The sequence below is a fragment of the Ictidomys tridecemlineatus genome, chromosome 2, assembly GCF_052094955.1.
Source record: "Ictidomys tridecemlineatus isolate mIctTri1 chromosome 2, mIctTri1.hap1, whole genome shotgun sequence".
Taxonomy (NCBI): Eukaryota; Metazoa; Chordata; class Mammalia; order Rodentia; family Sciuridae; genus Ictidomys; species Ictidomys tridecemlineatus.
In genome coordinates, this window is record NC_135478.1 from 20,755,461 (window position 1) to 20,782,462 (window position 27,002).

The 27,002-nt window shown below is 44.2% G+C and overlaps 1 protein-coding gene across 6 annotated transcripts in view; it reads right to left on the minus strand.

Annotated features, from left to right (window-relative positions):
* LOC144375030 (trafficking kinesin-binding protein 1-like) overlaps positions 1-27,002 on the minus strand; it is a 120,906-nt gene that overhangs the window by 51,198 nt on the left and 42,706 nt on the right. For all 6 annotated transcript variants that reach the window (XR_013434330.1, XR_013434331.1, XR_013434332.1 and 3 more), the window contains 4 exons: positions 8,909-8,985; positions 2,904-3,020; positions 1,594-1,694; positions 620-728 (listed from right to left, as the gene is read on the minus strand). Coding sequence is in view for 1 of the 6 variants with exons in the window: in XM_078038082.1 (XP_077894208.1) it covers positions 620-728; positions 1,594-1,694; positions 2,904-2,948 (255 nt within the window). In the remaining 5 variants the exon portion in view is untranslated. The remainder of the gene's footprint in view (positions 1-619; positions 729-1,593; positions 1,695-2,903; positions 3,021-8,908; positions 8,986-27,002) is intronic.

Sequence of the window (27,002 nt, forward strand, 5' to 3'; positions counted from 1 at the left end):
AGACTTGTGGGACCCTGAGATATCAAAACACTTAGCAGCCTGGAGCCTGGTTTTCTCACTATAAATGAGAATCAAAGTAAGCAACTTGCAGCCTTGCTGTAGAAGATTAAAAATTATAATAATGACATACGCAAAGTGCCAGCGTAGTACCTTGCCAATAAAGGGAACTCTCTAAAGCAGAGTTTCCAAGTTGCCTCAGCTCAACCTTTTTAAATTAACTGTTCAAGAAACATGTCTCCAGGCTCCGGAGGCACTGTTTCTTTGGAGCCAATCTGACTACAGTAACATGAAAACCGGCTTCATCCCCACTCTCAGTCGTTTCCTACACATTGAGACCAGAGCTGAAGAACACCGTGGAAAGACCCCATGGTGAAGGAGGAGAGGTTTGCACCTCTTCTCAGTCCACATGCTGCAGGATTCAGCCACTGGGAAGGCAGTGTCCAGTGCAGGGGTGAGGCCTGTCTGCTGAGTATGCCCAGCGAGCCCAGTCTCCGTGGTTCTGCCAGAGATGGTGGCCTCTGAGGACAGCACTGTAACTGTGGCTATTCTCGCCAGATACAACAAACAGGGCCACCACCCTTCCAGTGGGTGACAAGGACAGGGAGGGAGTGCACTTCACCTCGGATCGAAGTACCACGTTCTCCTCTTCTAGGTCCTTCAGCTTCTTTTGAAGAGAATCCAAATGAAAGTAATTCTGGACTGAGGAGGACGACTCATTCCTCTTCAGCCTGGGAGAGAAAGTGCACTCACCATCTGGGGAGGTGATGTCTCCGCCACTACCTAGCCAGCCCCACCTGGAGACCCAGAAGGGCTGCCTCAAAGAAAGTTTGTGAGGCTTACAATTAGAGTGCTTCCTAACGCCCAGGAAAATAACACCCCAGTGTACAGTGCACACCCCTCTGTCCACAATTTGCAGTTGATACATTACCTCAGAATTCAGAGGGATGGAATCTACACAAAGCCAACACAATTCTGGGATGCCTGGAGGTTTATTTGATATCTAGGATGCATTTCTATGCTCTAAGAACTGCTTTAAGTATTTTGCATGTATTAACTCAATGCTAGAACTCTATGACTTAACTGCTATTAGTAGCTCCATTTTACTAATGAGGAAACAGTACAAAAATTAAGTAACGTGGCCAGGAGCATGCAGGTTAAGTCACGGAGCTAAGATTGAATTCAGGCCATCAGGTTCTAGAGTTCCACACGGGGCTCTCCTGATTCTCAGAACAGCCCCTACACCTTCTGTCCCAAGGACCTGCCATGGCACCTCTGGCTTCAGAACCCTGTGTTCCTTTAACAGCAAAGCCCACTACCTTTTTTTTTTTTTTTTTTTAATATCTTAACATGCCAGAGCAAATCAACTGACCTGATAAGTAAGCAATAAGACCCAGTAAGAGGAAAATTTAAAACCTGCCCTTCTATGTCCCTCAAAAATAGTACAAATCAATCCATCTGATGCACTTAGAGATGCTTATTCTGGGGAAGGCTGACCTGTGCTGCTGGTGGAGGTGACCCTGCCTACGTGACTCCAATGACATCAACAGCAGCCTGTGCCCTGGCCTCCAGAAACACAGCCCTCAGGTGACTTACGGGGTTGAGCAGACAGACTCCAGCTCGCTCTCCTCCCCAGCACTGGTGTAGAATTGGAGCAGCTCATCCTTCATGGACAGCTCATGGCAGAGCTGAGAAACCTGCACAGACAAGAGCCAGGCCCACCTTTTGCTTTCTGAGAGGTGATAATGTCCTCCTTGTACTCAAACACTTACTACTTAGAGACAAATTTCCCGTTGAAAGTGAAGGCACTAATCGATTATGTGCTACTCAATAAAATAGGGGTTTCTAAGAGTTGAGTCTGACCCCACTTAAGAAAAACAGAATCCATTGCTTGAAGGCAGAAATCTCCTTTTCTAAATTAATAATTTTAATTTTGGTATAGAAAAGGGACACGAAGGCTCCAGAGTGATGATGGAGGACATGAGATTACTTCTGGGCTTTGGAAGTAGTTAGATGACCAGCTGGACACACTACCAAATGAAAGAAGAGGTCATTCACTTCTGCTGGAACCAAATCCAACTCAGAACAGGATCATGGAGGTGCCAGCTCTGGTGGGCTGCCATAAGCAGCTAGTCCACCCTACCTGGAAGCCCACACAACCCCACCTGGTGACTGATACACTTTCATGGGGCTCCTGGACACTCTCGGTCAGTCCTTGCTCTATGCTCAACAATCCCTAGACAGAAATTTCAGACACAGGAGGAAAAGAGCAACTATCAAGAACTGATCACACAACTACTGCTACGGTGGTTTTGCAAATCATGGAGATTTATTTCAGGTTAAAGTAAAAAATCTTTTGCTATAAAACTCTTCATTTGCTCTTCCAATATTTAGTACTGATGAACATGAAATCAGTACTAAAAAGAGTAGTGCAACTCTGTCTTCTTTCTTATTTAGAACTTGATGTGAGGTCTACGGTTAAGTCCAATTTCCGATCCAACACAGGGAGTGAATTGTTTCTCCCGAGGAGAAGCCAATTTATTATATACACAAAGGCTTCAACACCTAGACTGATCATTCAATGATGTGCCAAAGAGGAACATGCTATACTTTGTAAATTCAAAGCTTTTCCAAGGCAGGGAGACACTTTGAGAAGGTGAGGACTGAGACCGGTCCCTGCAGCCCAGCCTGCCTACGTGACAGGGTACCAAAGGCCTACCAACTAAGGACTGTGCCTACGCTGAGAGACCCATTCATGATGTGTGAAGAGAGAGCTGCAGGACACCAGTTTCGGGCTCCAGGGGGCCACTTCTGACAGGAGCCCTGGCTCAGGTCTGGGTGCTCCCTCAGGGTGGCTTTTCCAACCCATCTCCCTCCACCTTGCTCCCAAGCCCATCGTGCCTCACCTCCTCCCTGATGTGTTCCACTTGCTCCTCCAGCAGCTCGTTCATCTCAGTTAAGGTCTTGTTCTTCTTCAACAACGACTGGCCGATCCGCGCAGCCAACTCCAAATCCCGTTCTTTCTACAAAAGGCAAGAAGGTGAAGGAGGATTCAAAAATACCCCCATGTCCTGAAGGAGCCATTAGGGCTTGATGTCAAGTGAGGAAAACAAGGGCATCCAGCAATAACAAAAGAATTGATAATTCACCATCAGTGTCAGCATTTGACACCTGTTAAAGAGGAGCAAACTCTGCCCACATATGTGCAAGAGCTATGCAGACATGAAGCAACCAAAGGGAAGCCTGAAGATATCACATTTGTTTTTGAAAACAAATATTTATTCCCACAGTGGGAAAAATGCTTCCAAAGACACTTCTGCACAACTGCTTTTGGTGTTTGTGCAATCGTTGATAAAGCTTCTCCCCACCTGCCACTGGGCTGCTGTAATGCCAGGGCTCAGCACATGGAAACACCAATAACTCTTTGTAAGAGGAATGAAGAAGTTCTAAAATGCTCTCACAATGCAGCTGAGATCTGGCACAGGGGGGCAGCCTCTGTACCATTTACCAGGCTGGAATGCACTGAGTTCCTTATTTTTGCCTCCTATGAAACAAAAACATTTAAAGTCACTCTGAGACACAACTACATCTGTTTTGTTTGGCTATTTTGTGTTTTGCTTAGGAGAGGTTATGTAGGCTCTATTAAAAACAAACAACAGTCTTTCAAAATGCAGAGATGATGCACACATTTGCTCTACTTTAGAGGCTATGTGCTCAGACACAGGATTTTCTGATGGTTTGGTCAATGACCTCAATTAGACAGAGCAGCACACACTGGAAAATCCAGTGTGGCACATAAAGACAGGACTGTCTATGAGAGAAGAAAGATGTCCTGGATGATGGACAGATGGCTTCCCTGAGTGCACACTCATGATCCCCACAGCATCCATCCTTGCCTCTATGGTCATACTCCACCTGTCACTGCTAGGTGGGGACAGGGGATGATGAGAAGAGGGGGCTCTGGGAAACCACATTTCTGTAGCAGTCTTACACTAATTGTTCTGTTCGCCAGTATTTTAAAAGCATGGAAACATTGTAGTTTGGGGGAGAAGAAACAAAGCTGGAGAGGAGTCCCAGGTTATGCTCCAACACCCACTTATTAACCACCCATGTGGCCTGAGGCAAATGGCTTTGGCTTCACCAGCATCAGGAACACTGTGGGTTAGTTGTTCTGAAACACATCTTATGACCCCTAGGTGGGTTGAAATATCATTTTAGTCATCATTCAGTTACCAGCATTTTGTTTTGAATTCAAAACAATAGCACAAAACTGAAAAATACCAGAGTGCATGCACATGATAAGGGCACTATTTCATGTTTAAACTTTTGTTTATCACATGTTTACCTGTATGAGTACCAGGACAAAAACCTAAGACTCATTCCTTTTCTCTTTTCTTTGGTGCTGGGGATGGAACCCAGGGCCTGGTGCATGCTAAGAACTCACTCTACCTCTGAGCCACATCCTGGTCCCTAAGCTGTGTTTCTCACAGCAGGCACTGGTCACCAGTTTAACTGCTCCCAGGTGAGCCATCCTACTCTAAGTTGAGTACAACAGTTTGAACATCCCAGAGGCCCAATTCCCTTGTCTGTTAAATGGAGGGTAAGGAAGAGGGCAGGCTAGCTGAGAGCGCCTTGGGAAAAAAAAATCTAGCTTTATGACTAAGTTGTATGACAAAAGGAAAATACAGTTTTTATTTCTAGCATCTTAGAAATAGTTCCCTTACCACTGTTCCCTTACCACCTAGAGACTCAGCACATGTGGAAAGGACCCTCCCATGCAGCCAAGGGGACACAGTGGCTCTGCCCAATCCATCTAGATGCTCATCTCTGTGCATTTATTCCTGCTGGCCACAGCATCTACCAGGAAGCTTCCTTATCTCACATCCCTTTGTCAATTCTCAGACTCAACAGTTGTGTTTACTTGGTATCTAAGGGAAAGAATTCAAAGAACTGTGTGCAAGGGAATAGGTGCAGAATTCCAGTGTCTCAGCACCCAGTCCAAGTGGGTTCCAGCTCTTTTGCATTTGGCTAAAACTGCACTAAAAAGGACACTTCTCTGTGAAGCAAAGTCTCCATAAATCTAACTTGAGTCTATTAAATTTTTCTGCTAGAACAAGCTCTTAGACTGAGTGCCCAATGGTGCTTAAATAACGCCCATCAGCTCACTCTCTGGCTCCCTGCTCTGCACTGCTTTCCAGGCTGCTGAGCCCCAGCAAGCACAGACCCTTTGCACACCTCAGCCACATTTTGTCTGCACGTTTCCCTGCAGACAAATTGAGCAAAAATTACAAGGCTGAAGGCAGGTTAGGCAAGGCACTGCCAGGGAACCCAAAGAAGGAGGGATGGCTTCCTAGGGCATTGAGGGCCACCACCCAAGAGCAATGGAAACAGGCAGGGCGGGGCGGGGGGGGGGGAACAAGTGAAGTGGTACCTCAACAAGGAAGGCTTTTGCCCTGCATCCACACCTCCAACCCCAGCCCTGGGGCCTCCAGCCTCTCCTGGCCCCATGGAGGGCTGGCATCTACACACAGAAAACCTTATCTCTACAGTCATCACAAAGAACATTCTCTGCTGGTTAAAAAAAAAAAGCAGGAAGTTACAGTAAAAATATTTATGAATGAAATGAAAAACACTTCCAAAATTATTATAGCATCTCTGGTCTTTTTTGCTCTAGTTTTACTAATGCATCAGGCCGGTTGAGTTTCCTTGGAGGGAATCACAAGATGGGGGGAAAAAAAAAGCTCCCATTTCTTACTACCAATTATCATATGACAAATGTTTGCTTCTAAATTCAGGAAACAGCTAGGAAATGACTAGTGGATTAAACCATAAGAGAATAAGAGACTACAAATAATTTAGGCCCTTGGAAGTAGTAAATTATTAGGAAAACCTAATCCTCTTATCATGTGGGAAATGAGGCAAGGTGGAGCTTGCTCTAACTGCCTGCTCCCTCCCTTTGGCTATGCTTTGCTTTGTTTTGCTTTTGAAGACTGCTGCTTGGACTCAGCCTTTGGTCTTGCAACAAAACCCTGCACTGACAGTGCACCCACTAGAGAAGGAACAGCCTGCCTCCCTCTTGTAGCAGATGACTCATCCCATTCACTAATTTTAGGATAAAAGCATGACTAAGGGGACAGTGGAACATATTCATTCATTCTCTCTCTCTCTCTCTCTCTCTCTCTCTCTCTCTCTCTCTCTCTCAGAGAGAGAGGGGACAAGACAAGCTCTACCCAAAGGTATATTCCCAACAGCAGGGAGCCAGGGTGAGCTGCAGCAGCCTCCTCCCCTTAAACCAGGAGCACAGTCCACATTCAAGGGCTGTGCTTCAGCATCCTGTGCAACTCCCTGGCACCAGCCTGCATGTGGCCAGCATGCAAACCAACACAAATGAGCAGAGGAAACAGAGGCAAAGGCCAGTGAAAAGCACAGCAGGGTGCAGCTGTCACATGACTTGTGCAGCTAGACTTTAACCAAATGCTTCCAGAGAAAGGTAGTAAATTCATCTGGGATTTTATCAGGGCAAGAACAAAATGGTGTTGCTATTTATAAAACACAGAGATAAAAACATGATAACCTGGGCTGGAGTTGTAGCTCAGCAGTAGAGCCCTTGCCTTGTACACATGAGGCACTGCGTTAGATTCCCAGCACCACATATAAATAAGCAAATAAAATAAAGGTCCATCAACAACTAAAAAAAATATATATATATATTAAAAAAAAACTAAAAACATGATAACTCTTTAAAAATAAAAGAAGCCACAATGAAACACTCATGTGAAGAAATTACCCTACCAATATTCTTTCCAGCAACTCAATTTTTAAAAAATATGAGACTATATTCTTCATATAGCAACATTCGGTCAGAAAATAAACTAGAGGGAAAGTGAATTACTTATTTATTTCTTTGTTTTTCCCTCTTGTGGTGCTGGGGATTGAACCCAGGGCCTTGTGCATGCAGGGCAAGTAATATACCAACTGAGCTATATGCCCAGCCTCTGGAAAATGAATTCTTGATACTAAGTATCTACATAAAAAAAACTTATGTCCTTGGCTCCTTAGAAATGATCCTGCGCTCTCTCTACTTTCTTGTGACCAAGGAGCTGATTCTTCCTCTGTACCTTTCCATCATGATGGTCTGCCTCACCTGGGCCCAGTCAGCCATCTAGAGACTGAGACCTCCGAAACCATGAGCCCTCCTCAACATACACACAAAAAAAAGAGAGAGAGGGAGGGAGGGAGGGAAGGGGAAAAGAGAGAGAGAGAGAGAGAGAGAGAGAGAGAGAGAGAGAAAGTAAAAAGAAAAAATAAAAGTGGTCCTTGCATGTCCTAGCAGAGTGCAGGAGCCCTGTGGAGCATTTACCTACACAGCACTGCCAGCTCAGACAAGCCTCAGCAAGGACCTTGGCAGTGCACACCCAGAGGCTGCAGTGCCCTGGTCACATTTTCCAAGTAAGTGTCCCACGGACAACTGTATTAACAAAGACTAAATGGGCCAGCAAACAAAACTGTCAAGAGCAAAGGACCCACCAGGCAAGGGGGGCTAAGGGGCGGGGCTGGGAATCTGCCAAGTAATCTTGGTGCCTGTCCCACTGAATTCTGGCTCCTTCCATGTAAAATGGAGGAAACAGCAATATCAACTTCTGAAAGCTACTACAGAATTAATGAGATGGCCTGTAGAAAACACTCAGCTCTCAGTTCAGTTTTATCCCAAATAGTAAGAAACAGATATTTCATCAAAGATCTATTATATCTAAGGTTTAAAAAGTCCCCTGGGCCCAACCATGTGAACCTGCCACATGGCCAATGCCACCACCAAGATGGCTGCAATTCTGGATGCCACCAGAAGGCACAAGGTCAGGGCCCCAAAATGCTTTCCCCCATGCCCAGTCACACAGAAACAAACCCTGACATCATTTATATGGCCCTGAAGAGTTTGCAACTTCCCCTTCAAGAGAACGAGACAGGAGTGTGTTGCAGGGCAGGTGTGGGGAGGCTGGTTGTGCAGAAGGGAGAAACACAGGAAGACAGAGACACGAAACAGGGAGAACAGAGAGTCACTGCAAAAGCTTTGGGTCCCCCCCACATACTGGCCCAGGTCCCACCCAGGTTTCAACCTTGTCTTCCCAGTGCCCCAAAAATGGTAGCAATGATTTCAGTCTCCCATCCCTTCTACTCTTTTTCCAGGGAAGATGTGAATGAACAGTCATGAGCCCAAAGTCATTCTGGAGTCTAGAGCAGAAACACAGATCTAAAAGCCAGCACCTGTTCACTAAAGGCTAGATTCAGTGGTGCTAGGATATTTGGGGCACTTAGCAAATACTAGCTAAAACCCTACCTGCTCCAGCCTGGGAGAGGCCTATGGATGCGCGTGTCACGCTCCTTTTTCTGAGGCCTTCGGACCTCAATTCTCTGCCAATGGAATGCTCAGAAGAAACTGAGAACCAGTCCTCAAGTAGTTGCCTAATCCTAAGCCACTTCTCTAGATTTTCCTTGCCACGCTTATTTTACTTCTTCACACACTGACACTGTAATATCACACTAGCCTGATTTAAGCAAAAACTTAAAATAGGTTAGAAAGACAGGGATAATCATGTATTTTTCTGACATTTGGGATTTAAAATATATTTTAGTGGTTCTCAAATATTAAACTGGGTATTCTAGCAAGTATCTGAATGCTACCATATTTTGTGTCAATGGTATGTTCCTTTAAAAATCTAAAACACTTGCAGAAAACTGCAGCTACCAAGGTCAGCTACATAACCACTAGTTCAAAAAGTAAAGCCATTAAATTATACCCCAAGGAGGCCCAATCTCTAGGACTCCTGCTGAAATAGTAACGTTTGCACTAATCAATATAAATTACGATCGATCAATTATAAGCAACCTTTTTTGTCTTCCCCTGAATACTCACCTCCTCAAGAAGTCAAGTAACAGCATCTATGTCATTGTATGTCTTAGTCATCTGGCCAACTCTTTCAGCACATAAAACTGTAAGAAACAGAAGTCACAGTGAGACTGTGGTGCCACAACCCCACCCAACAAATGGTACATGTAAAACACTGGCCCTGGAATTGTCTCTGCTTATTAGGCATGAAGGATAATGAATTTTGCTGGGTTCAACCCACACTGTACTCAGCACCCCAGGGGTCTCATGTCCCAGTTCCATTGAGGAAGCCCAGGTTTGTGACAAGGAGAGTTGTCATGGAGTTCCTATGAAGCCCTGACTTCAAGGTGAGGTCTGGTGGTGGCAATGAAAGAGGGTCTGGCCCCATACAGACTCAGCAAATTGAAGTGAATGGGGAGGAGGTCAGCAGCACAGCTCCCATGAATCAATTTCCATAATTCCCATAGGATCCAGAGCCTATTGACTGGACAGATTCACATGGAGAGAACGGGAGCTTTCAGGAAGCAGCAATTGGTTTAATTACTGAACAACAACCTTAAACTGGTAATTTCATAATAGCACAGGCCCCTTCTTCCCAAATGGCCTCAATTCTAAGCCTACACAACCAGCGTTCATACCAGGAAACTAGGGTGATACATATATATTTTAAAAAACACTACTACTATTGTTGCTGTTGCTGCTACACACACACACACACACACACACACACACACTGTGGTTTCATTACACATACACTTCACTGTGGTCACAGAGGGGGCTCACAAGCTGCTTTAGGACTATGTGTCTTTGTTCTCCTTCTAATGAAGAAAAGGGTTGTGCAAGGAAAGAAGTGTGCCAAAAAACAAACAAACAAACAAAAAATAAAAAACCTCAGAGTTGTTTTATTTTAAATCAGTGGCAAAGAATTGATTTGCAGTTCAACAAACACAGAGAAGGTAGCACAGGTTTTCTTCTACAGGGGACGGAGTGAATGTAAATGGATTCAGGGCCAAAGTGCAAATTTCTTAAACCTTGTCACTTTGATGCTAAATAAAACTTCTTAGTAATGCTTCATAACTAAAACACTGGAGAATAATTCTGTTAGGAGTGGATGCTTTCTTAGTGGTCCAGCCCATTCAGTAATAGCCCATGCAAGGCATTAGGAATTAAAGTGTATTAGTAACTCATATTCAGGGGCATTACTAATGGCAAACTGTAACTGGAATTCAATAGGTCTTTAAATATTTTATTAAATGCAAGTAGAGATCATCCTAGCAAATGAGCTCAGAGAAATCTGAGCTGTTGGAATGATTTTCTAGCTTAAGGAGGAACCTTGAAATCTGGTCCTGAATCTGAAACCGACCAGACTGAGTCCTCCAAGCCAGGAGCCTGGCCCTCTGCCCCCTGCCCTCCATTCAGCACTTCCATGGCAGGATACCTCCTGCCTGCTGCAGGGATACTCATGGCCTGAGTCATTTCCCTTTCCCTTGCCTCACACAGAGTTGCCAGGGAGGGATTGGCAAAGGATATTTATAAGAGTAGGCTTCAACCAGAATCTAATTTGATGTAGATGAAGTCCAGCTCTAATTGCCCTAGATAGTCCATCAGCTCCAGGGCACAAGAAATCCTATGTGAAGATTCCTACCACCAGGAGTTAATTTTCCTCCTGCATAGATGTGATGTTCTTCTAGAATAAGTTTCAGAGCTGCTATTTCTCTAGCATTACATTAATCAGAGATTACACTTAAACCTTTAGAGCTCCATTTGTGAACCAAGATCACTGTAATTATTCATACAATCAGTCACATGTAACCACATGTAGTTGTAAGAAATTAGAGAGGGATCCCGCACACCCTGGAGTCAGGTTCCCTCAATGGTAACATTCTGCAAAATTATCACATGATACTACAACAGGAATACAGCATTGACACAATCCATGCATCTTCCTCAGATTTCCCCAGTTTTACCTACAGTGTGTGTGTGTGTGTGTGTGTGTGTGTGTGTGTGTGTGTATCTGACCAGGTGTACATGAAGCTCTGTACAATCTTCAGCCTGTGCATGTATACGTATCTACCACCACAAGGATTCCTTGTGTTACCCTTTTATAAAGCTAACTTCAAAAAGCTTTAAAATACCTTTGCAACAAAAATACACAGCTACACCAATGATCTTGCTAGCATCACTTTATCAGGCACCCACTGACACCACGCACATAGTGAAAGGAGGCTGGGGTGCCCCTTCACACCCCAAATGGCACAACTGTAGCTGGGGGGAAGGAACAGGGTTCAGGCACCCCCATAAGTGCAAGGACCTTTGACTGAATCTAATTAGACAAGTCAGAGGTATAAGTGAAAACCTACTGCCTATTCTATTGCAAGGAAGTGTGTTATTATTCCAGTTATAGTTTTAAAAGTACATATTATACCAATTTGGGGGGAGAGAGAAGCGTATAAATTTATAGTATTCAGTAAAAAAAATTAAAGATAGCCACAAAGAAGCTGACATTTGGATACATTCACAAATTTTAATTTTCTTTTTATTCTACAATAACCATTGGGGGGATTACTTTAAATACTTTTCAGGGAAAATATATAGTCAGCCACAATATAAGGTTCTAGGGTAGTCTCCAAGCTTATTTTAAGAGAAATTTATACCAGAAGCAATAGAACTTTTTTTTAACAATTGACAGATAATAAGTGTACACCTTCATGGGGGTACAGTGCGGTGTCTTGTGCCTTTCTACATCATGTAGGGGTCAACTCAGAGTGCTCAGGTTATCCATCTGAGCAGATCCCACTGAGAATACGTCTATGGCCAGGTCATTCATAACCCTCTGTGTGGATTCTCTCTAGTAATCCTCAGAGCAATATCATGGGGTGGGCACTTTCACCAACACCATTTTACAAATGGAGAACTGTGGCCCAGAAAAAGAAAATAACTCACTCAATGCCATACAGCTAGCAAGGGCAAATGCAAAACAAGAACAGTGTCCCCAGCAGGAGCATGGCTAACACCTATCGTGCCCCTATGCTGTCTCTCAGGACATGATAGTCCTTCTGATTGAACCTTCATAGCAACCCTGCATGGCAGGTGGAGTTCTAGCGGTGACTCCATAGATGTCAAGAACACAATGTCACAGAGAATGGGGAGAATAGGGTTGCACTGCAGGGACTGATCCTAGGCCTAGGCCAGTCTGACAGAGAGCCACAAAGGACACAAGAGAGAGGCCAGGCTGGAACCAGTCAACAGTGCTCAGGATGTGTGTGAACAGAGTAAGAAGCGCTGATGGTATTGGGGGAGGAAGAGTCTTGACTTTGAGGCTTAGATTTTTACAGGAGACAAAGGCCAGGAGGCCTGGGCAGGTCTCTTAATGGCTGAGTCTTGGGTTTCCTCTTCCAAGAAGTAAGGGGGCAGGGCTAAGACCAATGAGGCAGGGAAAATAAGAAACCAAGCCATTAGAGTGTAAGATAAGTACAGGCTGTGCTTTTCAAGCACCAAATTTCTAGACACTAAACCTACAACAAACCGTGGGCAAGTTTTTCTCTCTGTAGGAATGGTGTTTCAAATGGAAGCTCCTTTTCTGACCCAGAGAGCACTACCAAGTAAACTCACTTCCAATGCCCCCAAACAAAACAAAAAAAGAAGATAAAGGAACAGCCCCAAACCTCCATAATAACTAACACATTAACATTATGGTCTAAATCCTAGAAAAAGAAATTAAACGTACCCTGTCTAGGTCATCAAGTAGCCACGTGACACACTTATGTAGCCTCTAGTACTAGTGAACTCACACCTAAACGGCATTCATTATCATCACCAGGCTCTATGCCCAATGAGTCAGGTCACCTGCCCTCCTGGGGTGCAAGGGAAACAGGAAAGCCAAGGAGAGGTGTCTGGGGGTTCAAGGCCTGGGGAGCCTCTCTACAGAATTTTTATCACAGGACAATGAAAATCCACTGCAGGGTTTTTCAAAGGGAAAGTGTGAGGTTTGTATTTCAGAAAACATTTTGATCTCATTGGGGAGCCATGGGGGAGGGGATTCAAGGCAATTTACAGTGACCAGAGTCCTGACTGCTGGACTAATCCAGGAAGGTTCTGGCTGGCAGTGGAATAGAGAGAAGTGGGCTCTTTCCCTGAGATATCTGTGAGTTCAGATAAAGCAGGAGGTGAATCACAAAGCACAGGATCTGCACCTCTTGCCAGAGGAGGGGAACAAGAGCAGTCTACCTCCTAGGTTTGATGTCCCCCTTTCAGATGGGCACATGACAAGTCAGAAGCAACATGGAACTTGCCCAGTGAAACCAAGGGCTTTGTGAAAGTCATATCACTGCAGGATGATGTGCCAGGCCCACAGGGCTGAGCACAACCCATAGTGGCAGGACCCCTCCTTTCCTCCCGCCAGCATCACAACTGGGTGCCACTGGGGCAGAATCCACTTTGAAATGAGGCGAGAATCAAGTGCTCATTTTGGGGAAGGCAGACAGAGGAAGGTATCACGAGGGCAAGGTGGAATGAGTAGGCCTGGGCTGGCTGATCAGAGGGAGGGAGATGTGTGTTTGGGCTGTCAGGGCTAACTGGGTTGCGGGGGCACCATTCTGAGAGGTGTTTTAGTCCAAAATCCAGTAGTGCAACTTGGATGAAAATTAAACCACGCCCCAAACAAATTGGAGAATAAATGCTGGCACCCATTTTCCACCTTCTACTCACTGGCATGAGATGATAGTCAAAAAAATTCTCAAGTATCTATGTGGGCAGGCCCTGAGTAGGAACAAGTCCCTGTTCCAGGCAAAGGAACCCTGGCCAGTAGGAAGCTCAGGAGTAACTGGGGGTGAGGGCCCGGGTGCAAACCCACAAGGGAAGAAAACAACAGTGATGGGGAGACACTGAGGTGCAGGGTGGGAGCCGTGGGAGGGCTGTCTGCAGCAGCCAGAGCTGAGACCCAAGCAGGGAACTTCAGGTTTTGTCTCCAGCAATATGTTTTCCTAAGGGACCTCAGCTCCATGTCACATGTCACATTAACAGGCCTGATAAGCCCCCTTGACGCTTCCACCAACCCTATTTGTGGTCTTTAAGAAATATTAGAAAATCTCACTCCTCGTTCATTTTGGTAGAAGGAACAAATAGCTCTCATCACCTCTTTTTCTTTTTAATTGTTCTAATTTGTTATACTCCTCTCATCTCTTAAGCTAGTTCAGATAATTCAGTTTCTCCCATTAATGTCAGTGTGATACATCTATATATTTCTGAAGTGAATAAATAAGTCAATAATTTACTCACCATACCTAAATGTATATGTTGTGTGTCTTTGTGTAAAAAAATAAAAACACCTCTGACCCTGCCTCCTCCTAACTCTAAGACCCAGAAGCCATATCCACAAATATTCTTGACTGTCCATATATTTACATTTGGGGTTGTTTGTATTCTGTTTGGCTTATAGGGTCATTACTTTCATTAAAAAAGATTTTCAATTTGTTTTTTAGAATCCAAATACTATCTAATAATTTTTCCTTCTATCATCTGTACCCTAGAATTTGTTTCAATTTATTAATTTTATTATTACAGAAAATTTTGTTTTCTATAGTTTTTAATTATAAAAAACACATGCATATTGAATAAACTTTCAAAATATATATATACGCCCCTAGGATTTCTGATATGCCCAGTCAAGGCAGAACTGGTAATTAGGTGTCAGAAAAATGAGTACACCAAGCACAGTAGCGCACACCTGTAATCCCAGCGGCTCAGGAGGCTGAGGCAGGAGAATCTCAAGTTCAAGGCCAGCCTCAGCAAAAGCCAGGCACTAAGCAACTCAGTGAGACCCTGTCTCTAAATAAAACACAAAAAAGAGCTGGGGGTGTGGTTCAGTAGTTGAGTGCCCCTGAGTTCAATCCCTGGTATCTAAAGAAAGAAAGAAAGAAAAATGAAAAGTCCACAAGGCAGTGGAAGGGCCCTCTCTCACTATGACCAGCAGCAGCAGTTTTCAAGATGAAAAAGTATCATTCTGTGTGGCCCTGGACACTCAGGGAAGGCAACTTACTACTTACTGTCTGCCCTGTCACAAGGTGGAGGGTGGAGGTTCAGAACCTGAGAGCCCAGCTGAAAAGCTTCCCATAAAATCCTACATGAGTCACCATTCAAGCCAAGTTTCCAGGCATTACAAAATAGATGTCCTTTAAACTCCTGTCTCTGTGCTTTTGAATTTAACTAGATACTACATAGATAAGCATCTTCATTTTTGCACAAACTTAATCCAGTAACTTAATTGCTTAAAAAAAATCAAACCATAAATAAATCTAAAGGCTAAACAATTGTCAACTTTACCTATGACTCCTTGGAAGTTAACAAAGGAAAAAGAAAAGTCAGGCCAAATCAAGTCTCTTGACCACAGCTGTCAGAAATTAGCCAAGGTATGGGAGACACCACCAAGAACCTTGGCTCCTTCCTGCCTTGTGTTTTTGTGGGGAGTGTTGGAGTCTCTGCAGATGAAAATTGTGAATCACAAAGATGAATGTCCTTCCTTCAAAGGTGGTGACTCAGAAATGTAACAAGGATGACAGCACTGGGTCAATTCATCTTTTTCAGGGTCTGTCCCCTTATCACACAGAGCTTTGCAGCATGTGGATCTGGGAGATCCAGGAAGAGTAAAGGGTAACTATCTGGGGCATATGGTGACCACAGACCCTTGCTCCCAGGGCCCTGAGTAGAGAGCTTCCAATTCTAGGGCCAACTGAGATGGGCGATTCTACAAACTCAGGCTCACCTTCAAGACTACGGTAGGAGAGTGGGGAGGCAAGATCAGCTCAATGTCTTTTCTAGATTCATCTAGACTCCTCTGGAAGAATTTAATGACATTCTGTTAGGGTTTACTTGGTTAATCACTTTGAAAAATTCCACTTTGAACATGTGTAAGATAGAAAGAAAGTGACATATATGCCTTCATTGAAGTAATTCAAGTCAAAAGGCTGGTCTATCAAGTGTTGTCTGGAATCCTGAAAGTTTTCGGGGCTTCACTCTCTCTCAGTGCAACCCACAGGTAACAGATTCTGTCATTTGCTTTCACAATAACCCAGAACTCACAATTCCCCTAGCACTGCCCAGGTCATAAACTCAAATGGGGAGTTAAGGAAGCCTCCATGAAGAAGGTGACACCAGAGGTCAGGTGCTGGATAGGCAGCTCATTATAGAGTCACATTGGTGCAAAAGGCCGAGCTGGCTGAATTAAGGTGAAAGTACAGAGTGTCCAGAAGGGCTCCTCCTATTCTCTGCTGGACACCAGGCAAAGGAGTTACCTGGCTGTGGTCTCCTGACAGGTGTCCAACAGACAGTTTGTAATTACTTGGATTTGAACTGGAGCAGAGAGGGAAGCTCCCAGAGAACGTGTTCTAGAATGTTCTTCAGGTTTCCTAGGAGATGGGGGCACAACACAAACAGCATATCAGCACACAAAGAAAGAAGCCAGGAGGAGGCATCTCCTGATCCACCTCAGTCCCTTGGCCCCTCCTAGAGCCGAGATGTTATCAAAGCCTGTCTTCTGACTGAATAAGTCTCCAGCAGAATCAAGGCTGGGCCACACTTATAAAAGAAGGACAGAAAGCTCCTGTGTCTCTCTCTGAGAGGTTTCTCTCTACTTCAGGGAAGAAGGACATCAACTTACAAGTGATGAGCTAGTAAGATGGGTTTCCAGTGAACACTAGAAGCTGCAGTTTACAGAACCAAATGGTTATTCTCTTCCTGACGAGAAAACAAGTGTGGAGTTGGAGCTTGAATAAGACAAACGTTGGCCTCATTTGGAACCTTTGCAGTATACAATTTTTTTCATCCATTCACTCAAATGCTATTTACTGAGATAATTGTGGTCCAGGCACTGTGCTGCACACCAGAGATGCTGAAATGAGAGCTGAAAGGGACTGACATCAGGCTTCCTCAGTCAAAGAGCAAAGATTTGGAATCATTTGCACTTGGACACCTAGTGACATTTCAAAGTCAACTGTGCATACTTCAACTGATGGATTTCTCCTGAAACTTTATCCACCTAATACCTTCCCCAACTCAACTGATGACAACTCCATCCTTCCAGCTGCTTAGGTCAAAAGCCCTGGGAAGATCTTTGACTCCTCTCACCTTCCATCTAATCCTCAGCAAACCTCTTTGTCAGATTGGCTTCAAAATGCATTTAGAATTAACCCTCTCTTCACCTCTTTCTCCACCACCACCTGGAACAGAGCCACCAACTATCCGTCTCCTGGATTATTGTGCTAGCCCTCCAGTTGAAATGACTGCCTCTATTCAAGAGTTTATATGCATAATCATAGCAATGTGCTAGGGTCTTTGTTTCTAAACAGGCCTCAGGGCCATAGTTTATCATCAAGGTTTCTTTCCTTCACTGCATTTTTGATCCTGGAAAGCCCATCTTATAGGCCTGGCCACATATGGTTTGGATCTTGCTAAAATGAACATTTTCATTACTCTCACAAAGAATTCTACAAACGGAGGACAAAGTTGAACTAGGTGCTGGAGGAATGAGTCACAATTATCAACCAGTAGGAAGGACTGGCTTTTTTTCAACAGAGAGAATATGGGAAATTGCTTTAGAAGAAAATGGAAGATTAGAAAAGCAAAAGGGAACGTTGGGAAAACATAGTGCTGATAACCACAGGAATCAGAGCCCCCAATTCTGTAAGACTTGGGGAGCAAAGGAAACAGGTTAGAATTAAATAAACTGAGAAGGCCATAGGAGGGGGTCCTGAGCAGGTGAACCCAGAGCTCTGAGGGGAGGGTGCGTCTCCACATCCCTCCCTGAGCAGGAGGAAAGAGTGTTGTGGTGAGGCAGGTCTAGGATGAGGGAGAGCCATGTTGTTGCCAGGGTGGAGAAGCGCTGCTGAGGGAGACAGCTCACAGGCAGGAAGAAACAGGTCTCTTGCTTCTCCTTCTGGCCTCAGGGGTCTCCCTATCTGCAGCACCTGACACAGAAGCCTCAGCAGGGTATATAATGGTGAATTCAGAGCTAAGAGACAGAAACTTAATAATTAGATTGATTTTTTTTTGTGAAAACAATGCCACATATTTCCTTTGCTCCCCCAGTCCTACAGAATTAAGGGCTCTGATTCCCGTGGTTATGAGTACTATTGCTTTACCAATTTTCCCTTTTGCTTTTTCAATCTTCCATCCCCTACTTAAACAATTCCACGGTTAACACTACAATGCACCCAGAGGTCCCAGTTCATCAAGTCAGGGTCAATAAGGACAACATGTGGCCTGGACATCTCCTATAGATCCTGCACTTCTGTTTGAAGAAAACCATGCATTTATGTTTCTTTGCATGAGGGGTGGCTGTATCATCAAGCGGAAATGTTCACTGATGATGTTTGTTTTGAGGTTAAGTAAGAGAAGAAGGGCCCATCCCAAGGCATCAACTTCTCCCCACTGCTCTGTGCCATCAAGGGGATTTTTCTAGAAGCAAAAATAACAAATTATGTTCAAAAGCTTGATCAGTTAACCAGAAATTCATTATATTTAACAAAAAGTGCTTTATACCATAGAAGTCCCCACACCAGCCTTACCTGAAGCATGGTCTGAGGGCTTACGTCAGTCTGCAAACTGTCCACAATGAGATAAGAATGGAAATTGAGAGTAAATGGTTAGATGCCTTTTGGACAATTAACATTCTCATGAAGTCCAAGCACATGACCAAGCATGTGGGTCCCCTCAAGTGTCATGGAACACGTGGGTTGAGTTGCAGGTGGCATGAGCCACTAACTAATGATCACATTACAACAAGTAATGCTTTAAGGTTTGTTTGGCAATCTTTAGTTAAGGAAAACTCCATGAAGAAGGTGACACCAGAGGTCAGGTGCTGGATAGTCACCTCATTATAGAGTCACACTGGTGCAAAAGGCCAAGCTGGCTGAATTAAGGTGAAAGTACAGAGTGTCCAAAAGGGCTCCTCCTATTCTGTGCTGGACACCAGGCAAAGGAGGCACCTGGCTGTGGTCCCCTGACAAGTGTCCAACAGACAGTTTGTAATTACTTGGATTTGAACTTGAGCAGAGAGGGAAGCTCCCAGAGAACTTGTTCTAGAATGTTCTTCAGGTTTCCTAGGAGATGGGGGCACAACACAAACAGCATATCCACACAAAAAGAAAGAAGCAAGGAAGGGGCATCTCCTGCTCCACCGCAGTCCCTCGGCCCCTCCTAGAGCTGAGATGTTGTCAAAGCCCTGTCTTCTGACTGAATAAGTCTCCAGCAGAATCCAGGCTGGGCCACACTTATAAAAGAAGGACAGAAAACTCCTGTGTCTCTCTCTGAGAGGTTTCTCTCTACTTCAGGGAAGAAGGACTTCAACTTACAAGTGATGAGCTAGTAATATGGGTTTCCAATGAACACTAGAAGCTGCAGTTTACAGAACCAAATGGTTATTCTCTTCCTGACTGGAAAACAAGTGTGGAGTTGGAGCTTGAATAAGACAAACTTTGGCCTCAATTGGAACCTCTGCAGTATACAATTTTTTTTTCATCCATTCACTCAAATGCTATTTACTGAGATGATTGTGGTCCAGGCACTGTGCTGTGCACCAGAGATGCTGAAATGAGAGCTGAAAGGGACTGACATCCGGCTTCCTCATTCTAGTGGGAAGTGATAAATCAAGTGAAAGAGCAAAGATTTGGAATTATTTGCACTTGGACACCTAGTGACATTTCAAATCAACTGTGCATACTTCAACTCATGGATTTCTCCTGTAACTTTATCCACCTAATACCTTCCCCAACTCAACTGATGGCAACTCCATCCTTCCAGCTGCTTAGGTCAAAAGCCCTGGGAAGATCTTTGACTCCTCTCACCTTCCATCTAATCCTCAGCAAACCTCTTTGTCAGATTGGCTTCAAAATGCATTTAGAATTAACCCTCTCTTCACCTCTTTCTCCACCACCACCTGGAACAGAGCCACCAACTATTTGTCTCCTGGATTATTTTGCTAGCCCCCCAGTTGATATGACTGCCTCTACTCTAGAGTTTATATTATAATCATAGCAAATGTGCTAAGGTCCTTGTTTCTAAACAGGCCTCAGGGCCATGGTTTATCATCAGGATTTCCTTCCTTCACTGTATTTGCGTCCCTGAGGAGCCCATCTAATAGGCCTGGCCACATATGGTTTGGATCTTGCTAAAATGAACATTTTCATTACTCTCACAAAGAATTCTGACCAACGGAGGACTAAGTTGAACTAGGTGCTGGAGGAATGAGTCACAATTATCAACCAGTAGGAAGGACTGGCTTTTTTTCAACAGAGAGAATATGGGGAATTGCTTAAGAAGGGGATGGAAGATTGAAAAAGCCAAAGGGAACATTGGGAAAACATAGTGCTGATAACCACAGGAATCAGAGCCCCCACTTCTGTAAGACTTGGGGAGCAAAGGAAACAGGTTAGAATAAAATAAACTGAGAAGGCTGGAGGAGTGAGTCCTGAGCAGGTGAACCCAGAGCTCTGAGGGGAGGGTGCGTCTCCACTTCCCTCCCTGAGCAGGAGGAAGGAGTGTTGTGGTGAGGCAGGTCTAGGATGAGGGAGAGCCATGTTGTTGCCAGGGTGGAGAAGCGCTGCTGAGGGAGACAGCTCACAGGCAGGAAGAAACAGGTCTCTTTCTTCTCCTCCTGCCCTCAGGGGTCTACCTATCTGCAGCACCTGACACAGAAGCCTCAGCAGGGTATATAATGGTGAATTCAGAGCTAAGAGACAGTAACTTAATAATTAGATTGATGTTTTTTTGTCTAAACAATGCCACATATTTCCTTTGCTCTTCCAGTCCTACAGAATTGAGGGCTCTGATTCCCGTGGTTATCAGTACTATTGCTTTATCAATTTTCCCTTTTGCTTTTTCAATCGTCCATCCCCTACTTAAACAATTCCACAGTTAACACTACAATGCACCCACAGGTTCTAGTTCATAAAGTCAGGGTCAAGAAGGACAAGATGTAGCCTAAAGATCTCCTATAGATCCTGCACTTCTGTTTGAAGAAAACCATGCATTTATGTTTCTTTGCATGAGGGGTGGCAGTATCATCAAGCGGAAATGTTCACTGATGATGTTTTTTTTGAGGTTAAGAAAGAGAAGAAGGGCCCATCCCAAGGCATCAACTTCTCCCCAATGCTCTGTGCCATGAGGGGGATTTTTCTAGAAGCAAAAATAACAAATTTTGTTCAAAAGCTTCATCATTTAACCAGAAATTCATTATATTTAACAAAAAGGTGCTTTATACGTTAGAAGTCCCCACACCAGCACTACCTGAAAAATGGTCTGAGGGCTCACATCAGTCTGCAAACTGTCCACAATGAGATAAGAATGGAAATTGAGAGTATATGGTCAGATGCATTTTGGACAATTAACATTGTCATGAAGTCCAAGCACATGACCAAGCATGTGGGTCCGTTCAAGTGTCATGGAACACCTGGGTTGAGTTGCAGGTGGCATGAGCCACTAACTAATGACCACATTACAACAAGTGATGCTTTAAGGTTTGTTTGGCAATCTTTAGCCAAAAATGCCTAAAAATCTGAGCAACTAAAAGTGTATATTTAATTTTCTAATTTATTTCTTTTACCATGAAGTTATTTTTTATCCAAGCCTTTCAAAATTTAAAGCTTAACATTATCATCTAACTTGGAGGCATAAAAATTTGCATTGTGTATTTTTCAGCCTGAATTACAGGCTGGAAAAAAAACCCCATTGGAAATTTTTTGTCAAGAAATGAGATATATCAGCTTCAATCTGGAGTGTTAGTAAAAGAGAGCTGAGAAGCTTATACATTATCCCTTGTAAATAGGAAAGTTATTAACCTGAGCTAGCTGAAAAACAAATGAAAAGAAACATACTCATTTATTATATTATAAACCTTAATATTGATAAAACAGTATTCATTCAAAAGCAGGTCTAAGTGTTTAGTACAGAAAATCACCACTTACCTATCTTTTTACTATTTGGTTAGTTATAGCTGCAGAACTACGAAAGTTGAATTTAACAATGAGTCTCCATACTAAATGCCCTAGGCACATTTTCAATGAATAATGGGTACTGTCTTCATAATGCTTTTAGTTTTCCCTATGTTTGTTCCTATAAATTAAAATGCAATTTAATGTCTGTTGAATCCAATTAAAATTTGATATTATATTATATTTTAGTTTCCTTTGCTTTGCATTTTATTTTGTCTCATAATTTGGTGTTATGGTATTTTATAAAAATTTTGACTCATGATGAATTGATAAAAATGCACAATATGACCAACCAGTTATCACTGAGAGTTGAGAAGTGGCACTCTATATGTCTGTAAAGCCCCAGAGGCTTGGCTGGCTGTTGATATCTGAGCCCTCCCTCTTCATCCCTGGGACAATTATGGTGGGTCGGGATTCCATCCTTGACAGCACAGCCACTGACAGGGACCAGGGGCTGGACCACAGCTGATGGGCTATGGGGCCTACTTACCTGGTTCCTAAGCCCTACAACTTTACCTGCTTTGGCTGGTCGGTTCCAGTTTCTGCAGAACATCAGAACAGCTGAGAATACAATACAGTTGCTTTTTCTGGGGCCTGAGGGTGGCAGGAGACACCACTGTTGGGGTTCAGGCACGCAGGAGAGGCAGGGGTTGGATATTGCTACAGCTATTCAAGGCCTTAGTGTCACAGGTAATAGAGGCCCCTAGGAGGACTGTGGGCTTATATATTTTGGGGTGTGGAAGAACAACACATCTCTTTTCTGTTCTTTCTCTTCTAAAAAGAGGTCCTTAAACCTTTGGCTTTAGTTCAGAAATCTCCTCTTCCAATGGCTTCCATGGAAACCTTGATGGATTCCGCCTTGCCTTTCATGTCCCAGGTTCCTCTCTTGCTTCCTTTTCATGGATTTGTCTCATCTGCTATGCGTTGCTGAGCTGCTGGTCCCCAAGTTGCTGATCTAAACTACAGGTCCAGATTTCCCTCACTGGTTTAAGTTCTTTGGGGCTTCAGAGCAAGATTAGCCTAGCATGGTGTATGCTAGATACTATTCAACAAACATTTTAGTCCTGGATTTAATCACTGTGCTGGGCTTTATGGGGCTTGGAAAATACAGGCTAAATGTTAAGGCGAGGGCTGGGGCTGTAGCTCCATTGTAGAGTGCCTGCCTAGCATGCATGAGGCACTGGGTTCCATCCGCAGCATCACATAAGAATAAATAAAATAAAGGCATTCTATCCATCTACAACTACAAATAAATTTAAATGTTAAGGAGGAAAAGAGTCATAATGCCTGTAACTTATTTGCAAATGTTGGGGGGGGGTGTAAAAGGAAGATGCATTAATTAGGTGGGCTAATTTCAAAAGGTGGGAAATCCCCTAATAACACAGAGCATTTTGTAAACTATTTTTTAAGATGCTTTCCTTTGATCCTGGGTATGGCAGGAGGGTGTGCAAGGGGTTTCCTCTCAATCTGTGATGTTTCCTCTCTTACATCCACACCCGTGGGTAAGTGGTCTTCTTGGCTAGACATGCATTTCACATGGCGGACATCAACCAGGCCTCCCAACTCCCTGCCCCCTAAGCAGAGGGACTCATTCAAATGTCCCCATGACCAGTTCAACTGCCCATGCACAGTGAGGCCCTCTCTGGATCCCCAGAGAAGCATGGAACTGAGATATGACTGAGTGAAAAGAGTGGGAAGAACCCTGAATCAGGTGGTAAGACCTGCAACCTAGGGAGTCCTTGCCGGTCTGGCATTGCCCACCTACCCCCAGGCAACTGCAGCCTCCAGAAACCACTGACTCTCTAGAAAGGATCCGGAATGTAAGGGGCTGAGTCTCCGCCATTGGCATTTCCTCCCACCGTGCACCCATGACAAATTCTTTCCTTGGAGGTGGTGGTGTAGAGGGGTTGGAAGGTTCAGCTCCTGCCCTGGATCTCTTCTTAGGAAAGCAAACCCCACATACCTGATCTTGTGCTTCCATCATTAGAGCCAATTCCTTCAAGTTTTCTGCTGTCTCCAAGTGCCCTCTACTGGCTACAGGAAATATATCCTCCCATGATTTTAAAATTACAACCCTCCCCCCCACACACACCACCTCAATTCAATCCCTAATATGAGCCTTGCAATCAGTTCAGATAATTCGGATAGACTTTTCCTCTCCACCAACTTTTCCCCGGGTAGTATCATATCTGGGTGGAGGCACTTGCTAGAGCTGTGGGGGAGGCTGTGTTATTCCCTTTGTACTGTTTGCAAGGCCCCCTGGGACATACCTGCCTGCCTACCTGCTCCTAGGCAATGTATGGAAGTGACTCCCACACAGATCTGGGGCCAGGTACTTTGAGATCTTCTGGTACTTCCCTGTTGAGGCCCACCTGCTGCCATTTCTAACTTTCTCATTGCCCAATGTGGTTGCTGCCCCATGATGGGTGAGAGTCATCCATGGAGGAAGGGTTCTAGAACATCCTCACTTTCCCAGGCTCCCTGCAAAACTAGCTCATCTGTCCTTGGATCCTCAGACTCGTCCGGGGCTTCTCCTATAACCTTGGACTCAGCTCATGGACAGGGATAGGTGAAAGGCTCTTACATCTGATGTAAGTGGAATCCTTCTCCAAACTCCTTCTTCCCTTGTCTACTTGAAGAACATTTATCCAGTTCTTGTCCTAGGTGATTGGCAAGTGGAATTAGCAGGGTCAAATAAGCAAAGAAAAGAACTGGCTCAGCAAGTTTCCCTTCCAGATTGTTTGGTTTACTCCAAACATACACTTAGGTTTTTCTTTCATCATAACCAGAAACCAAGAATTTGACATCTTTATTTTTGGGTCCTGGCAACAGTCTCTTTGTCAATTGCCCCCTGGAGCCACAGCATCCCCTGATTGAACTCTCTGGGCAGGGGGGTTGCTTGGGACCCACACAAAGAAATTCAGCAGAGAACAGGAAAGAAACAGAACCACCTCAGACATCCTCCTGCCACACCCACACGACAGAAGAATGCACTTTGTAGACTGTGAAACCTCTATTAGGGTGCTTCCAACTTTTGAAGAATAACATTTATTTTTTTTGCATCTTCTTTTTGAAATTTTTTTTCATTTTTCCAAAAACACTTGAAAGTGACTTGTGGACATGAAGTTCCTTTATCTTAATTCATTAGCACACATCTCCTAGGAAAGAGGCCAGGCTCTCATATATCCACAGTATAAATTATTGAAATTTCATATTGATGTAATATTTTAAAATATGTGCTCTATATTCAGATTTCTCTGACTGTCCGAACATTATCTTTTAAAGCATCTTTTCCAGCTCAGTATCCAATTCAGATCTGAGTTGTGTTAGTTGTCTCTTTATCCTCCTTTAATCCAGAACATTCCGACCTTTCTTTCACGTCATTGCCATTTTCAAAAACACAATATTATATCACCTTCATGATTCAGGATTTGCATTTGTGGCAGGAACAGCGCAGAAATAATGTGTGTGCCTTCCAATGTGTCACACATCCGGGGACACTAGTATCACTTTGTCCCATTTTGAGGTAGTGAACCTTACATTTCATGATTAACTTAAAGTGGGGGCTCACAATTCTTTCCACTGCAAAGATGCTAGCCCCCGCCTTTTGTAAATTAACATTCTATAGGAAGATATGACTCTCCTGCTCCCTAACAAATTCTCACACAATGGTTTTAGTATCCATTCTTGCCTGAATTAGCTATGAGAATTATAGCTGCATATGGTAGCTCTTTCTAAATTCTCACTTGGCTAAGTGGGAAGACCCAACACCAGGTCATCAGGCCTCAAAGCCTTGCCTGCCCCTGCTGAGCAGATAAACCACCCATTCTTTCTCTACCCTTCAAGCAAGTTAGAATGCAGTTGTCTGACCTTCTCCAAGTTCTATGTACACACTTTACAAAGTTCCACTCTTCCCCTGTTAGGTACAAGGTTGATTTGTCTAGCTCAGGAGGTGGACAGCCCTCCTGCACAGAACTCCCACCCTACACAGCAGTTCTCAGACTTCAGTGTGCCCTAGAATCACCAGGAGGGCTTTTTGAGACAGCTCCCTGTTCCCTCCTCTGGGGATTCTGGGACACCCTCCAAAAATCTTACTGGTTTGACACAAACGCTTAGTTAGTTCTCTTTCAGATGACAGGTCTAACACAGGTTCATGGGGAATACTCGTTTAAGTACTTGGAGATGCTGGCTGATGGAGACTCCACCATTCCAGTGTGTGGCTTTGAGCTTTAACACACAGAAAAAGAGGAGCATGCAGAACCGTGCCTGGGATTCCTGCTGCTCACAGCCCCACTGGCCTGCTCAATGGTAGTGGCTGGGAAATATGGTGATCAGATGGACTCTTTGGTGAGTATCATGGTTTCTTTGATCCTACAGCATTCCATTATCCTACCAGAAAATGACACATGGGCCTTCTTTCTGTGATCCTCACTTTTCTATCCATGGGTCTTTGCACCAGCTCCTCTCTCTGCCCAAACACACCCAGGCCAGATATCAAATGGCTGATTCAATGCCCCTCCCTGGAGAGGCTTTCCCTGACTGTCCAATCAGAAGAGGCTGCCCTTCCCTCACACCCCTCTGCTGTAATTCTCTACATAGCCCTTCTTATTCTGTGGGGTGTTGTCCTCCTCCGTTCGGTAGATTGCATACTCCATGACAGCAGGACTCCTCTTGTTCATCACTGTCCCTCTAGTACCTAAACCATCTGGCACATGGTAAGTGCTCAAAACATACTTTCTCAACTAATTAACCCAAAGGTGTAATTACTGTCCCCATTTCACAGATTCAAAAGGGAGGGCCCAAAGAGGACAAGTGGTTTGCCTGAGGTGGCACCAATACCGAATGGTGGTACCTGGTTTTAATCTATGTGCCATGTCCCACTAGCGCTGGCAGGGTTTCACGGCCTTCACCTACCAAGGTGGCCGAGTAAGTTGCATCCGATCCTTTCCTTCTTCTCTCAACTGCCCCTCGGGTGGGCCTCCACTGTTCTTGGTTCTTAAGTCTCTTAACACGACTCCCCAGACGGCAGTTGGTAATGTTTGTCTGGGAACTGGTTTCACAGACGTGCTCACATATGTGGGAAAACACATAGATGCAAGCTTTTTTCACTTCAGTGCTGTGATAGCAAAAGATTAGAA